Below are 16,728 nucleotides of genomic sequence, written 5' to 3' on the forward strand. Positions count from 1 at the left end.
AACTACTCAGAAAAAGCCAGAAGTGGTACTATGGCTCAAGGGGTAGAGTGCTAGCCTTGAGCACAAAGAAGCTCAAGGACAGAGCCCAGGCCCTGAGTTCAGGTCCCAGGACCAATATATATATATATATATATATATATATATATATAGTGTGTGTGTGTGTGTATTATGTGTGTTTGCACATTTACTTCAAATTTTTATTTTTGTTCAAATGTCTCTCTAGACTTCAATATTTCTATACTAAGATACCACACCCAAGTATTTCTTCTCTAGATAGTGTTTACTGAAACTTATAGCCAGGGAAATTGCTTTAGAAAATCAGCATTCTTTCTCACTGTGTAGTGATTGTTAGGCCTGACATATACCATATTGTTTGTCCTAACACACAGCACTCTCCAGCACAGATTTAAAACTTAAGACTACTGTTGACTCAATGATATTTAATATTTACCAAAGTTCATATTTGATTAGTGAGATTAAGACTTAAAAGTCACTTTGCTCTCATACTTTGTTTGGCTAATCCATTGTTCTTGCTTGGAGGATACCACAGTCCTGCTATTTCATATATACATATGTATGTCCACTTATTTTAATATTTATAATTTTAATGAACATATTTATTTTCTTTCTGCCATATTTTTGAAAATTACAATATTTCAATGAAGAAGTCTATCTCCTTTGGAGTAAAAGTTTCTTCACATTTGTTACCGTATGCTATCAGAATTTTGGTATCAAAAATCTTTTTCTTTTGTCTTAATGTCAAGCGGTAACATTTTTTGTATTTTTATGACAACTTTTAAAATATCCTTAAACAGTTGAACAAAGGAGTTTCAATCCAAACTATCAGCTTGTGAATATAATGCATTTTGATCAATGTCACTTCTTCCATGATTCTCTTCCATCTGCCCCAACACTATCATACCTGATTACTTTAAAAAGTAAGTATATACACTGTATACTAGTAATAAGCAATTTTAACTTTTTTGTGCTATTTAAAATAGGATTCTATAATAATTATTCCCCATTTAAATTATACTGTCAACCATCATCTTATTATCATTTTTAATGATATGTTTTTGAAATCAGGGCTTTGTACTTGCCATACTTGTTGAACTGGTGCTCTTAACATCTGAACCAGAGTGACTTTTTATTGGTTATTTTTGGAGATGGAGGCTCTCCATTTTTTTTATACTAGCTTTGAACCCAGATCTTGCTGATTTCAGCCTCTTGAATAGCCAGGATTACAGGTGTGAGACTCATCTACTGCTTTTCAGTCTGTTCTTTGAGTTTGCCCATTTGTTTATATCAATTTCATCTCTTTTGATACGGTCACTTTTTCTAGAGGCTTTCTTCATCATTCCTTTTCTTGTTAAATATTCCCTGCAAGGACATTTAGGAAAGCCCAGAGGCAAACTGAAACTGTAGCAATATTTCTGGAACAAATATGAGAAATTTGTATTTTAATTTATGGTCATGTTTTCTATTTTACATCCTCTTGTGCTTGGCAGTTCTGCGAGAGGAAGAAGAGGAAGAGGGAGAGGGAAGAGGGAAGAGTGTGTATGTATCTCAAATTCACATTTGTGAACTTTTCTGTATATAAGTTCTCAGTGAACATTATAAGTAAAAGTATGTTTTTCTTCTAAAGTATTTCCTCAATTTGATTAAAAAAAGGAAAAATATAATGGAGATTTAAATTTGGAAAAGTTCTTGCTGAATGTCTGATTTGTTTGACCTATTAGTTCTGAGAGCTGCTTGAATTTACATGCTCTTGAATAACCTAGCTAGGACCTTCATTTTATCGGAGTTCACAAAGTTCCCAAGAGAGTATATTATTAACTCTAATTGAATACTTACTATGTATCAGGCACGAATGGTTCTCAAACTTAGCTACATTTTAGAATCACCTAAGGGAAATTCTAACAATCTCTACCACAAGGCACTTATCAGAATTTCTCCGAATAGGACCTAAACTTTAAGCTCTTTTCTACAGCCCAGTTTGAAAACCACTGTGATAGGTAGTTACTACACATTGCCATATAAACTTCTTAGTAACCCAGGATATATTAGCTAGTTTTACAGTCAAAGTTGTGAGATTTAGTGGCCAATAACCGAATAGTACAAAATAGGTACAAAGAACTCTCATTAGAAATCTTGGGTCATACCAATAATGCTTGGTGAGTTTAGTATGCACATATGTATCTATATATGTAATATATAGACTATATGGGATAAGGGAATGGAAGCTCACTCTTGGATATATTAAAGATATGAAATGGTTCAGTGTAAGTTTGAACATTTTGTAAGATACATTGGGAAATCTATATTGCCTTTGCATGACTTAGTTATTAAATATTATATGAGAATTGGAGCAGAATAATGACTCTACATTTGTTTACATGATTTAAGAAGGCAAAACATTTAGAGGAAACTCAATTATTGGATTTGATTTAAGGAACACCAGTTTTTGAGGTGAAATTTTGGAGATGTAGTGCAATTGTTAATATTTTGGAATTAGACAACTTGGTTCCACCTCTGCCTAGCTGCATAACCTTAGGTGATCCCTAAACCTGCCTATTCCTTCAGAGCACTTAACTGTGAGGATGAATGAGTCCATATGGAAAGTCTTAGGACAACTCCTTTTTGTTGTTTTGAGACAAAGTTTCCCTGTGCTGCTCAGGTGGGTCTTAAATTTCTGAGCTCTTGCCTCAGCCTTCCTGTAGTTTGTACTATTGAGAAGATAGAACTTGAGCACACTAACCAGCATCGGGTAAGTGCTTGCTTTGAAAATATGCACAGTTTTGTTATTTGTTACATAGCTGCAAAGATGAGTTCTATTCTTTTTTTTTTGGGGGGGGGGAAGGGGAGTGGTCCTGGTGCTTGAACTCGGCCTGAGCACTATCCCTGAGCTTTTATTGCTCAAAGCTTCTTTTGCTTTACCACTTGAGCCATAGTGTCACTTCCAGCTTTTTATGAGAAGTTTACTGGAGAAGAGAGTCTCAGGAACTTTATGCCTGGGCTGGCTTTGAACTGTCATCCTAAAATCTCTGCCTCCTGAGTAGCTAGGAGGTGGCTGAGTAGCTTCTGAATAGCTCTGGTAGCTACCAGAGACTGGTGAGTTCTGCTCTTGAAAGTGAAAAGCTCAGATAGAATGAGTTATTCTTTTTGGTTATCAATCATGATCACAGGAAGCTACAACTGAACATTTGCATTCTGATCCAAGGACAGGTTATGGCATCTCAGGCCAGTTACTGAACACCTAAACAGAAGAAGAAAGGTTTCTTTCCACTCTGGAACTCTGTTAGTCCCAATTTACTCAACCATTGCTTCTTCTTTTCTCCCCTATTTCTCCCAAATAAAGAACTTGGAAACTTCCTGAGGATTGAGTACTTTTGACCCCTGTGTCTTTGTAGGCCTTGAATGACTTCTTCAACTTTTGGCTTCTCTCCACATGTTACACATTATGCACTCTCTCACCATCCTGGAAAGTTCTTACTCCCCTGTGATGTCATGGAGCTAGTGCACCCCTACCACCTTCAAGCCAAATACTTAATCAGTTTGGTGCTGGTACATTTTCAGGTACTAGGAGACAATGTGACAAGCTGGTCTCAGCCCTATAGTGCTTTCATTCCAACATCAAATAGTGAACAAGTAAATAAATAAACAAGATGATTTCAGATAGTGATAAATGTGATGAAGGCTAATTGGTGTCAGAAAATCCCTCTATGAAGAGGAAGTATCTTATTTCAAGTCTGAATGAGCTCAAGAAGCAGAGAGTTGTCAAATAGGAGGCTTACTTGTGGTGTTTCTGATTATGTAAATCTGGGGTGGGGATGTGGGAGTACAAATTCACATTTTAAAAGGGTTTCTGATACTCTGGTGCTGATGGTGACCTTTGAAGCTGCTATAGGTACACTCAAGCCTTGGAAGGCTAATAAAGGATCAGAGATGGGATACAATCTGATTTACATATTAGAAAGTCTCTCCAATTACTACAGAGGAGAATGGAATTTTCAGCATAAGAGGAAGAACAGCAGAGAGTAGTTGGGAGTTTTGTGTAACAGCCTCTTTAAGAGATGATGACTTAATTACTTAGTTGGGGCAGGGTGGGTAGCGGCGAATCCAGTGGAAAGCATATAGATTCAGGCTATTTTCTAGAGGTAAGAACATAGGGGATTTGGAAACAGATTGGAACCCGGAGGCAAAGGACTGACTTAACTGACAGGAATGCAACTATACCTAGTAATTTTGCTTAAGTCAACTGAGTGACTAGAGAAGCCATTGACAGAAGGAAGGAACAGTGGGGGAAAGGTTGGTGTGAGGTGGTGGCTCTTGAGACAGAAGAGACAAGAGGGTTTTATGTTATGTTTTGTTTTATGTAAAGTTTGAAATACTTGTGGAACATCCAAATGGAGATTGCCATGAGATTTAGGATCCTATGTCAGAACTCAATAAACAGATAAGGATGACAAGTACAGATTTGAGAGCCATCAATTTAAGAGGATATTTAAGACCCTGATATTGGTGAAATTGCCTGGGAGTAGAGGATATGCAAAGAAAATAGGAAAGAGCCAAGATGGGTCTTGGGGTCTCCAAAATTGAGGATTCTGGCAGAGGAGATGAAGGAAATAGAGACAGGAGTGGCATTGAATCAGGAAGAAAAGAATAGACGTTGTCACACAGATATGACATGCTGCTTAGTGTTATAACAGGTATTTACAAAACTGCTTTTGTTAGAAAAAAAAATTGGCTCTTCACTTGCACGTGAAAAAGGCTTCAGCCTCCATTTTATCTATTCTTTGCTCTAAGCCATTTTGTCCTGAAGTCACTTTGGACTCCAGGATGACAGAGATGCTGAATCAAGAACTCGTGATGGAAGTCTAAGCTGCCCTCCAGGCACCAATGACTTTGTCTTGGTGATAAAGTTTTGCCTAATCAATCCTTACATCTTTGACCATACTTTTCTTGGAACTTCTCACTGGCACAAGGTTCACTGCTTTTTCAGTTATTCCTTTCCTTAACCCTGGGGAGAGTACTCTGAAGATGGGCTGCTTGTTTTGCCTTATGTCAGGAATGTGTGTAGCAGGAATCCTGCTTGTTTCTGTTTCTCCATTACTTACATTTACTTTCTTGGAGTGGTTAGCTCAACCTGAATTAGGCCTCTGTCCTACGATTCCAGCGACAGTGTGACTGAAATGACTTAATTGCTTATTAGACTTTGATAAGCATAGCTCATTAGAGACCTTGAAAGAAATGGCAGTTAAGAGTCAATGTTGGTGGTTTCTCCTTCTTTGTCTTTCATGATTACCTATCTTTTAAAGCTATATTGACAAAGCTATGATGATTTGAAATTAAATTCATCAGGAACATAGTTGGGCCAGGTCTCAGCTAAGTGGGAAGATCAAGGTCAGCATTTGTCATAAATTCAAGACCCTAACAGAAAAATACAACTAAAAAAGGGCTGGGGTTTGGTTCAAGTGGTAGAGTACTTCCTCACAAGCTTGAGAACCTGAGTTCAAACCCAAGTACCACCAATTTTAGACTTAAAAGCTTTTGTCTTCATATGTAATTTCATTTTTATACTTTTGTCTTTAGTGGAGTTATTTTTTGTATGTGTTCTGCTTCTCTGAGTTCATCTGAATCAAAACTATATGAATATATTAAGAGTAGAAATCTTGTGTCAGATCAAGATTCAGTGTATGATATATGGATATGTCTAATGAAATCCCCTTATAAAACTAATCCTAGAAAATGTATGAAAAAGATAAGAGTACAGCAAACATGAAGTTTTGTTGGGCTTGATCATATTAAGAAGCATCTATTATATTTGTATTATATATTGTATTATATTATGATGGTAAGCTTTTTTTCTTCTAAGTTGAGAAGCATTTGATTATTGCCAAATGTGATTTTGTTTGACTTCTGGTTTATCGGTTCTCCATTTATTTTAAGGCTTTCAATACTGATAGAAGTAAGTTGGTGATCACAACAGACACAGGTTTTGAAGCTCTGTGTAAATCAAAATGATAAAAAAAAAAAAAAGAACCGAGTCTAAGCCATATTTTAATTTTAGTTTTTATTTTGATATTTTTTGTTGGCACCAATTAGTGGTATGAGGAGACTGACATGTTCATATATGCATGGAATGTAACTTGATTAGACTCAACTCTCCTTCATCCTCTGTCCCTGCAGAAGGAGAGTTTATGTCCAAATCCCAATGTCCCAATTCTTGTAGGTAGAAACACAGGCCCAAACATTCCTCTTTGAAAGGAGGAAAGGCACATTAATGTCAAGTATGTTAATTTCAAAATGATGAAAACTAGCATTAGATGATGCAGTTATTGAATATTGTGCTTCTCTCTCACCCCTTTTTTATACCAGAATTTCCTCCATTTAGATTTGGATATTTACTGTGTTTCTTGCATTCATATTTAGATAATCATCCTAGATTTAATTATTTTTATTATATTTTTGTCTTTCAGTACTACAATTTTGTTATTTCTTCAAAATATCTAACCAGAAAAAAAAATAAGACTACTAGGTGACATGACTAGATTTTTAAAAATATTTTAAAAAGTTTGCCCCGCTGCATAAAAGCTCACATAAGTTAAAAATTTAAAGCTACTTAGCATCTAGGCTGAATCAAGAATTTCAGCTGGTATTCTTTTCACTAGATTTGAGTTTAATGTACTCAAATTAGATTATATCCCTAAGTTTGTGAATAGATCACATTTAGGAACCAATGTATAACTGACCCTACAGACTCTGCCTATCTAAATTCTCCCTTGCTTTCATATATTTTTAATTTTTATATTGTTATTGTAAAGGTGATGTATAGAGGAGTTACAGTTACATAAGTCAGATGAGTACATTTCTTTTTGAACAGTGTCACCCCTTCCCTCTTTCTCTCCCAGTTTTGCCTTCCTATCTGCTCCCAACTTATTTTATTTTCAAAATTTACACTGTAACAATTGGAAATCTATATGCAAATATGTTAACCACTTCAACCTAAACCTCTCACCTTATATAAAAAATTAATTCAAAATGAGTCTTTGCTGCTTTCATGTATCAAGTCTCTTCTCCCTCCCTCTGCCCTGACTGGCTCTTTACCTCCTCATAGAACTCCTTTAATTATTCTGTATTATCTTCCTTGGTTTGTATCTTTTGCATCTTTTCTATTGAATGGCTATATCCTTATGGAAAAATCTTCTTCTCATTCCCAGGCACTTTCCATTTTTTCAGTTCCAATAGTATAATAGATGTTTGATTATTTAAAAGTAATAAACAGGGGTATTATGATGTTCTTAATAGAAGTTCCAGGTAAATAGTATTTCAGCTGGTGTTTTACCTTTTTTTTGGGGGGGGGGGTCTGATTGTGGGGCCTGAACTCTGGGCCTGGGCACTGTCCCTCAGCTCTACAGCTTAAGGCTAGCGCTCTACCACTTGAGTCACAGCGCCACTTCCTGCTTTTTTCTTTTTGCTTATGTGGTGCTGAGGAATCAAACCCAGGGCCTCATGCATGCAAGGCAAGCGCTCTACCACTGAGCCACCTTCCCAGCCCGGGTGTTTTACCTTTTTTGTAATAGGTTTATAGTTAGTAATTAGAGATGGGTTTTTATCACAGACTTAAAGCCCCTTAGAACAGGGGACACCATTATTCATACAAAATGCCAAAAGGATGAATCTGAGTTTGCTGCATTTGCAGGAGACCAGGGAGATTTCAGCAGGAATTTCAACTGAGTTTGGACATTGTAGGAAGGAGGTAACATATATAAGGGAATTTTCCAAATGGAGACTGGGGAGTAGGCATATGGAGACTAGCTTTGGTGGGTTTTCCTATTTATAATACTGAGTTGACAGAAACTTCAGATTGGTTATGAGTACACTGGTATGGAAGAGGAGTTTGGGGAAGCTGAAATATTTATTGAGGTGGAAGGCTTTGCAATAGCTGTAGAAATTCATTTTGTTGCCATTCAAAAGACATCTTCTTAAAATTGTTGGGCAGGGAGGAGGCTGAGGGGGCTGAGGCCTGAACTTCGGGACTTGTACTCTTGCTTGGCTTTTTCCGCTTGATCAAAATGCTATTTTTAAGACTGGCATTTTCATTTGAGCCACAAGTCCACTTCCTTGGAACATTTTGTTTTAATGAATAGTGGAACACACTGCTTCTGTCTTTTCATGTCACTTAATGCATAGTTACTTGAATTTGTTAAGACTGTACATTTTGAAAATACCAAAGAGATGCTTACTATACATATTTTGTTGGATTTTTTTCCATAGGAAATGAATAGGGAGGAATTAAAATTTATATTTTTTCAGAAAGAAATAGTCATCTTTGTTGCACAAGTAATCAGCTTAGATGTAACATTTTCAAAATTTTAATTTATGGTGCTTTAAATAAAACATGAAACAGGTTATCACATAACTCAGTTCCTTTTTTTTTACATTTTATTTTATCAGTTCATCAAATTAATGCCTTAGGTTTGTAAGGTTCTTTCATACTGTTACACTAAAATATTTATTACAATATTTATTTGTAATTTTTTTCTTTTATTGAAGCAGGTAATTTTCATATCCATACTGAAACTAAGGAGCGTTGACATTTTATCTCATAAAAGGTATATTCCACTTAAAGTGTCATACCTCTTCTCACTTCCAAATACTATAGGCAGTGTTCAGATCAAAACCAAGTGCTGATTGGAAAAGGGAGAGAGGATTATTTTCCTAATCTGGTCATCCCTAGTAAACTAGTGAGCAGTTAACCATTTAGTGCATTTTTCTTTTTCTGGATGTGGAAGTCCAAATATATGTATGGAGTTTGTGATCATATTAGTGCTTATTTTAAAGTAAATATTTTCTGTGCTTCATTTATATTTTAGGAGAAAACCAAAAGCCAGAGCACCGCTTCCTCCTTGTGAGACCAAATGTGTTGATGTCTCTTCAGCTGATGGATCTGCAAAACCCACCATGGAACAGAAGGAAAACAGGACTGATAAAGACATTGAACTCTCCGTGGTTCTGCCTGGGGATATTATCAAATCTACTACAGTCCACGGAAGGTAAGCTCAGGTAGCCTAAGTTCCAGCACCTCCTTTCCAGTTCCCATTATTGGAACTCTGTGACACCCCAGGTGATAGTGATTTCCTTTCTTTGGCCAAACTCCCCTATTCAGTCCATTTATCTATAAAAAAAACAAAACAAAACAAAACAAATGCTAGATGGGTACAATTTTTTTTCCTGCCAATGTTTTTATATCGATACTACAAATTCCAACAATCCACTGGAGTGATTTAGAATTTGGAATTATTTTATGTCATGTTGTTTATTTAATACCTTTCCCTGAGGTATAGTTATGGCTTGCACTGAAATTGAAGGTCAAGCTCACAAAGTCTAGGATATGTAACAAAATCCTTCCACTTCCCAGATATCCTTCCAACTTCATGCTGCTCCTTGGAATTGGCAGAAGTGAACATCTACTTGTGAAATTATTGCAATTTTTGATTCATTGATTCAATTAATTTGAAATGTGGATGAGATAAATGGAAATGTAGAGTCAAACTTTAACCCAGCAAAGATTTAAAAGAGTGATAATTTTAAATACCTCCATAAAAGTTTGAGAACTGGAACACAGCCAAAGGTAATTTTCCATTTCATTCTGAAATGGAAAGTTACCCCAACTATATATTTGATCTTTTTCCACTTTTTACCTTCAACTTCTCACTGTTACCCACGTGCATGTTTTAGATATTGATCTGTTTTGATCTTAGTTAGTATAGTGTGTGCATCTCTTAGCAAAAGAATGAGTAAGCAGCAACATTTGCTCCCATGTTTACCTGTTCTTTATTTCCTCATATACTTTAAATATAACGGATAATTTCTGCATCAAACACTTACACCAGGACCCTAGACTTCTCTTAGTCTCTTGACCTACTAGCTCATTTACCTCTCCATTCCTATAGCTTCAATCGACGTTTTGTTTCTGGGCCACCAGCTTTGTTGAATTGCTTCATTTTCGTATCTATAGAAATGTATTATGCCTGAGTTTTTTAGGATTAAATAACACATCATCTATTACTAGGATTAAGTGAAATACTATCAATGGTTGGCACCTGCTGGTTTCCTCTACTGGATTAGGTGGGAAGGAGACAGGTGCTGGGGATTGAACCTAAGCCTGGGACATGCTACTCAAGTATTCTACTGCCGAGCTCTATCCTCACTTTTTTCCTCTATTTTCTATTGGGCGATTACGAAGACAAATTGACTAAAGTACCTCTCAGTTTGTGGTACTAACTTTGATAAAAGACTACAGCGACGAAGACAATTTAAAACCAAAATTTGTGAGTCCAGATAACCAAGTGTTATTTTCATCTCTGTAATGAAGAAGGCTTTTCTTTCACTAATTACATTTATATATATATAAAGCTTCACCCGTGATCCTTTGTTCTACAGATACTTTCCTGTTTCATTCCCTGCCCCCAGCCCTATATGTTTATAAACATTCCTGCCTGGAGGAATTTACTGCCCTTCTTTGCTCCAGTCAGGTTACATAATTCCAATGATACTTTTTACATAAAGGAAACAACTATTTCCTCTGGCTTCTAAACCTTTTGACTTTTTATTCATTAAAGTGAAAGCTATAGCCTCAAACCTGATAGAAAGAGTAGCAATATAAATGGGATGCCGTAAAAGGTATTTGGAGGTGGACCTTGGCTGCATTCCCAGAATCCTTTAAGAACAGAGGTTTTATTTTATTCTTTTTTGTCTCCCACCCCTCTCTCCCAGATAGAGATATAATTGGGAATGTCCCTAATGTTTGAAAATTTTTATCTAGGGCTATAGCATTTTTATGAGGATAGCGTTTGTATGCTTTTATTGCAGGGGTTGATTAAAGAACTTTGCTCTAATAGTTTTATTATCCAGTAATAATTTATAGATGTGACTTTTTAGAGACATAATTACACGATCATTTTAATATTGAGTGTTTATGATTTTAAAGCCATTGTATAATTCTGCATGTTATTGCAATATGATTTTGGAATATCTTTGGGAATGTGATTCTAGATATTTTAGGGTATTTTAGGCATATAATTCTAGATTCTTGTGAGTGTGATTTGGGAGATCCTAAGAGTGTGATTAAGACTGCTTTAAACCCTGGGCGCCAGTGGCTCATGCCTATAATCCTAGCTACTCAGGAGCTTGAGATCTGAAGATCATGGTTCAAAGCCAGCCTGGAAAGGAAAATCTGTTAAACTCATCTCCAATAAACCACCAGAAAACTGGAAGTGGTGCTGTGGCTCAAGTGGTAGAACACTCACCTTGATCTGAAGAGCTGAGGGACAGCTCCCAGGCCCAGAGCTCAAGCCCCATGACCAACCAAAAAAAAAAAAAAAAAAAAGATTGTCTTAAAAGTTACAGCTACAGATGTTGAAAAATGTGTTGCATAGTAGTAATAAGAAATATTGTAATAAACATTATATCTGAAAAATGTTAGCAAAATAATGTGGGAACTTATTATGACAAAGAAATTTACTTAAAAGAAATACAGTTTTCTACAAATAATGCTAAAATTTGACAAGGCACTAGGGAAACTATTTGTATGTTTTTTAAAATTATTTGTGTTGTTGTCTCTGTTTGAAATCAGTACTGCATGCTTGCTTTGTTGTACTCTACCACTTGAGCCACGTCTCCTACTCTCTTTTTTGATGGTTATTTTGGAGAGAGTCTCACGACTTTTCATTCCTGTCTAGCTTTGAAGTGTAATCTCTGGATCTCAGCCTACTGAGAGCCTACTATGAGTCACCTTGCCCAGTTTAGGAAAGCAAATTTTAAATGTTTACATGCATGTTTCTTTTTTTTAAAAATATAAATCTAGGCTCAATCATTTCCAATATATATTTGTGAGACCATCTTTTTAAAATTTGTCTTAATGTTCCTCCTGTTTTATTGATTTTGGTTGCATTTATTGTATATTTCCTTTGGGAAATAGTTTCAGTATTAGAAAGCATTCATGTTTCCCTTTTTAGAAATATTCTTCCCCTAAAAATGGGCATTCTCAAGGAAGATTTTAGAGAGTTGCCTCTTTTCTATGTGGCTCATGTAGAGGTGTACTTAGAATGGGTGGTGTGTGGAAATGTGAGCATACAGTGTTTTCTTCAGAACAATGCCTGCGTTTGTACATTGATTTTCAGCTTATTCAGATTAGGGAACACAGTAAGGTTACGGGCAGCAGTAGACACAGGGGAAACTAAAAACTTATTGTCCTGACTTAGGTTGGTGGTCATCTCCTTGCCCAACAAATTTGTGTACCAGCAGCTCTTTGCTTTACTTAAGCTGATCATTGAAACATATTGCTGTTATATGCTGCTTTGATGCTGTATTTGGGGAGTCCAGCAAGTACCTCTGAAAAGTTAACTTTTTTTTTTTGCTTTTTGTTTTTTTGTTGTGTTTTTTTTTTTTTTGAGATAGAGTTTCACCATGAACTGCATGCGTGACCTCTCTCTGGCCATGAACTCTCAATCCTTCTGCCTCTGACTTTCCTGCCTTTTGGCCAATTCTGGGATTACAGGTGTGTGCCACCATGCTCAGTAGGAAAAATTAACTTTCAATGAAAAGGTATTTACAGTCTAGACTGTTAGAAATATTTTGTATCATAACAGAATATATACAGTAGAGTATCATTTTAGGTCCTTATAGTTAGGTATCTGCTTGAGGTAATTATTCTACTATACTTCACTGAGTTTTAGTTTGTTTTTCATTCATTCTTTCTTCTTTTTCTTCTTTGGCATTGATATTTGAACTCCGTCTTGCACTAGCTAGACTTGTATTCTACCACTTGAAGCACAACTCAGCCCTGGCTCTCCCGCCCTTTTCCCCTCCTCTCTCTCGTTCCCTCCTCCTTCTAACTAATTTTTTTTTGGGGGGGGATATGTAGTCTTGGGGACTTTATTCCTCCTCAAACTGTGATACTCATAATCCCAGCCTCTTCAATGAGCTAGGATTACAGGCATGAGTTACTAGAACTGGCATGGGTTTTAGTTTCTTTTTCCTATTTTTTTTTTTTTAATTCTCTCTCCTGAATATATCTTTAAAGCCAAGTGTTTAATTTAGGAAATACCATAGAAGAGTGAAGTGAATCCTTTTTGTTAGCCAATAGGGAAAAGATTCTATGTCTAGGCTAGCACATTGTGCTACAAGAGGCAGGAAGGAAAATTACAGCATTTATAACTGAGGGATAGTTCTCTCTTTCTCATAAAAGTGGTTTTGTTCACTTGAAGTTGAAAGTTCCAACTAAGTGATCTATTCAGCTACTTAACTTTCTGTGTGTTGTCAAAACTGTCACCTCACCTCTCTGGGCTTTTCCCATGAAATGTCTCAGAAACCTTTTACATATAACCTGTGGTTTGATTTGTGTGTCCAATGCCACTAGCAGTGATTGGCACCAAATGGGGTGGTCTGGAGTTTATAAGGGACATTTTACATGGAGCATACCGCCACCTGCTGGAAACAAGTATCAAAAACAAGAGTATCAAAATGACAATATGGATCCAATTTTGGTAAATCAGTTAACACAGCAGTAGGGGTCTTAAAAGTATTCCACAAGTTCACATAGTACTTACATTTATTGAAAACTGTAAAGGGATCAGAGTACATGTAAAAACAGGGTAATTAAAAATATTGCTAAAAAAATCTGTTGCATGACATAAACCACATTTAGTTCTATAAGAATTCTTAAGTTTTAGTTTTGATTCTTATGCAGCTGTAACTGCTTAAAACAAAAAGTGAAAACTTAGCTCTGAAAGTATTTAAGAATTGGGACACTGCTTGAGCTCTTAATTGGCAGCACAGAAACATCTGATGATCTAGGCTTTGTAGCACCCTGGTGTCCCCTGTGTTGGTTTTGTTACCAGGTTAAGAAAGAGGGGTATAGATGCTTACGCGTGTTCCCTCTGTCTCTCCCCTCTCCTTGGATAAACTCATAACATGATCATTTTCATTCATTATTGAGTCAAGTATGTTAGAACATTGGAAAATACAGCTGAGTTAAAAAAATCTTAAAGCAAAGTCATTGTTTAGCAAACATTTGACACTATTAACACTGTGGTTCTGGCCTACTCATGTACACGTAGAAGTATACACATGTATTTACTGTTCTTTTTGTGCTAGCATGACTTTATATTGGTCATGCTATGTAATTTTAACACTCTCCGCCCCTCAACTGGCTGTTGAAACCAGGCCTCAAGGATACAGGCAAGCACTCAACCATTTGAACACAAAGTATTTTTTTTTTATTTTTGTTTTCAGACAGGGTCTTGCTAACTTTTGCCTGGGTAGACTTTGAATCCATGATACTTCTGCATTAACAAGCAGCTAGGATTGTAGGCAGGAGACAACACTCCTGGATGTACAATCTACTCTTATTCAGTTAAAGATTTTCAGCTTTCATGGAAATAAAATTTTATTTTATCCTTTGCTTATATTTGAATTTCCTTAGTTACAGCAAAATGCATTCGTGATGTTTTTTCCTTATAAGAGTTGTATATGTATGTATCATAGACAGATGTTCTTAAAGCATGGCTATTTTAAAGGAAATTATTTATAATCATCCCTGATTATAATATCCAAGATAAATGACCAAGTAGAGCCCAGTGTAAAGTAGTAACTTTTAAGGAATTTTCTTGTTTTTAGTATTTGAAATAAAAACTTTTATCACTTTAATGATTAATTATGAATGATCTTCAAGTGTTCTTTTTTTGTTCTTTTTACAGTGTTTCTTTTGACATAATTCAATAAGCATTCTCGACTTTCAGGTTTGGTTTGCTTTATGGATTGGATGTGTTCATTTTGCACACCTAGGTAGTTATGGATCATTCTGAAGTAGGTGAATGAGCCAAATATGGATAATTGTCAGGAACAATGAAAGATGCTCTAAAATTTTCCATAATACTATCTCAAAATCTAATTGGGTTGCTGGCATGCATTTTTAAGATAGAGAAACAATTCAACTCAGGTTTGATGACTTACTAAGACATAAACTTATGTTTTATATTGAATCCACAAGGTATTAATGTATTGAAACATAACATAAAATACCGTATTAGGTACAGAAGCTGATTGAAAGAATCATAATCATTCCTCCCAGAATCCACTAGGCCCAATAAGTACTTATATCTGCTCCTATTTCCTTTGAGACCTTATTAGCACTTTTTACCCACTAAAAACACCCCCTTTGATTCTCAGCTGTCCCAGATCGGGTAATAAATTATACAGACACCCTATTGGTAAGTGACCTAGTTTAAACACATTGCAGGGTTTAGAAATTCACTGAGGTAGTGTTTGTACACTTTCCTGTTTTCAAAACTCTTTATTGAATAATGATCTGTATTTTATTTTATTTTTTATACCCAGTAGGTGTCTTTAAAGCACAGAGTATACTGTCATACTTAATAAGTAACAAAAGTAGGACAAGATGACCACTAGGATGTGTCCTTTTAGAAAAGATCATAGTAGATGGAGAGAGTATCTCGAGACATCATCAGTGGATAAGTAAAACTGCAGCACATAGCAGAGAACCTGTTCTAAACCAGCCCCCCTGACATAATGGTATGCTTTGAGGTGCAATGATGTTGCAGTATAGCTGAAGGGATGATGGACCATGGACTGGAAATTTCAGTTCTGAATACTCTACAAATACTTTTGTGTTATGCAGATTCTGATCATATAACCTTTCAAACCTCAACTTTTCCCTTCATCAAGTGGTAGTAATTCCTATGGTGGTTGTGCGCTCAAATCCGAAAATACAAACAGGTGTAATACACAAGATTGATACTAATTTCTAAAAGGAAATGGAAAATTTCACAGGGATTTCATCATCTCAAGGAAGAAACTTTAAAGATTGTTTAAGGAAAAAAAAATCTGTCTTCCAGGAAATCATTATCTCATGAGAGACACAAATGTCTGTAAATAAGATTACCAAACAGAATCGAAGTTATCCAATAAATCAACATTTAAGCCATGTGTTAACAAGGAGGGAAAGACTGTTGCACACTTCCCTGAGTCACAGTCAAGTTCACACAGCCTTTGGCCACTTTTAATCCTTAGTACCTCTGGGGTCTTCGTGTCCTCATGGTTAGACCTGTTGTCCAACTCTTGTCAGGTTCATTCAGGGTAATTATCCTCCAACCAAAATGTCTTTGGCAGATATAGTTTGACATCAGGTGGAGAATATTGAACAATTACATGCAAGAAGTGATTGTATTTCCTATGGGGGTACTTTATGACCAGTTAATCCCACTAGCAGCCATTGTGGGTGAGAGCTGCTTCAAAGTTAGCACCATCCTCTATTTGCAGTGTTATCACTCCCTTGTAGTGGAGAGCTAGTTTGTCAGTACTTCTCAGTCTCCAAATACTTGGTTGAAGTAAATTCTGTGTTACTATCTAATGCTGAGGCTTCAGTTAATTATCTCAAGTCAACTGGTTTGAGGCTTTGTTTTGAAAAGATACCATCCTACTTAATTCTGATGTCTCTCCTTTGTGTAAAAATGACATAGATTTATGCACAACAAAGCTGTTTCTCAAATATGGTATATATATATTTTTTACAAAAAGCCATTCTCCCAATGTATACTTTCTGTTAAAGTGCATGAATTTCCTCTTATTTTCCATGTATCAGGTACAGTACTGAGATCTGTTATATAGTGTTTATTAGATGTCTGGAAGATCACCACTGGCTCC

At 36.0% G+C, this 16,728-nt stretch overlaps 1 protein-coding gene across 3 annotated transcripts in view; it reads left to right on the top strand.

The window, feature by feature from the left end:
* Cobll1 (cordon-bleu WH2 repeat protein like 1) overlaps nt 1–16,728 on the top strand; it is a 132,875-nt gene that overhangs the window by 64,789 nt on the left and 51,358 nt on the right. For all 3 annotated transcript variants that reach the window (XM_070021836.1, XM_070021839.1, XM_070021842.1), the window contains one exon: nt 8,877–9,056. In XM_070021836.1, coding sequence (XP_069877937.1) covers nt 8,877–9,056 — 180 coding nt within the window. The remainder of the gene's footprint in view (nt 1–8,876; nt 9,057–16,728) is intronic.

Source organism: Dipodomys merriami, unplaced genomic scaffold, assembly GCF_024711535.1.
Source record: "Dipodomys merriami isolate MVZ:Mamm:240054 unplaced genomic scaffold, mDipMer1.0.p SCAF_1, whole genome shotgun sequence".
Taxonomy (NCBI): Eukaryota; Metazoa; Chordata; class Mammalia; order Rodentia; family Heteromyidae; genus Dipodomys; species Dipodomys merriami.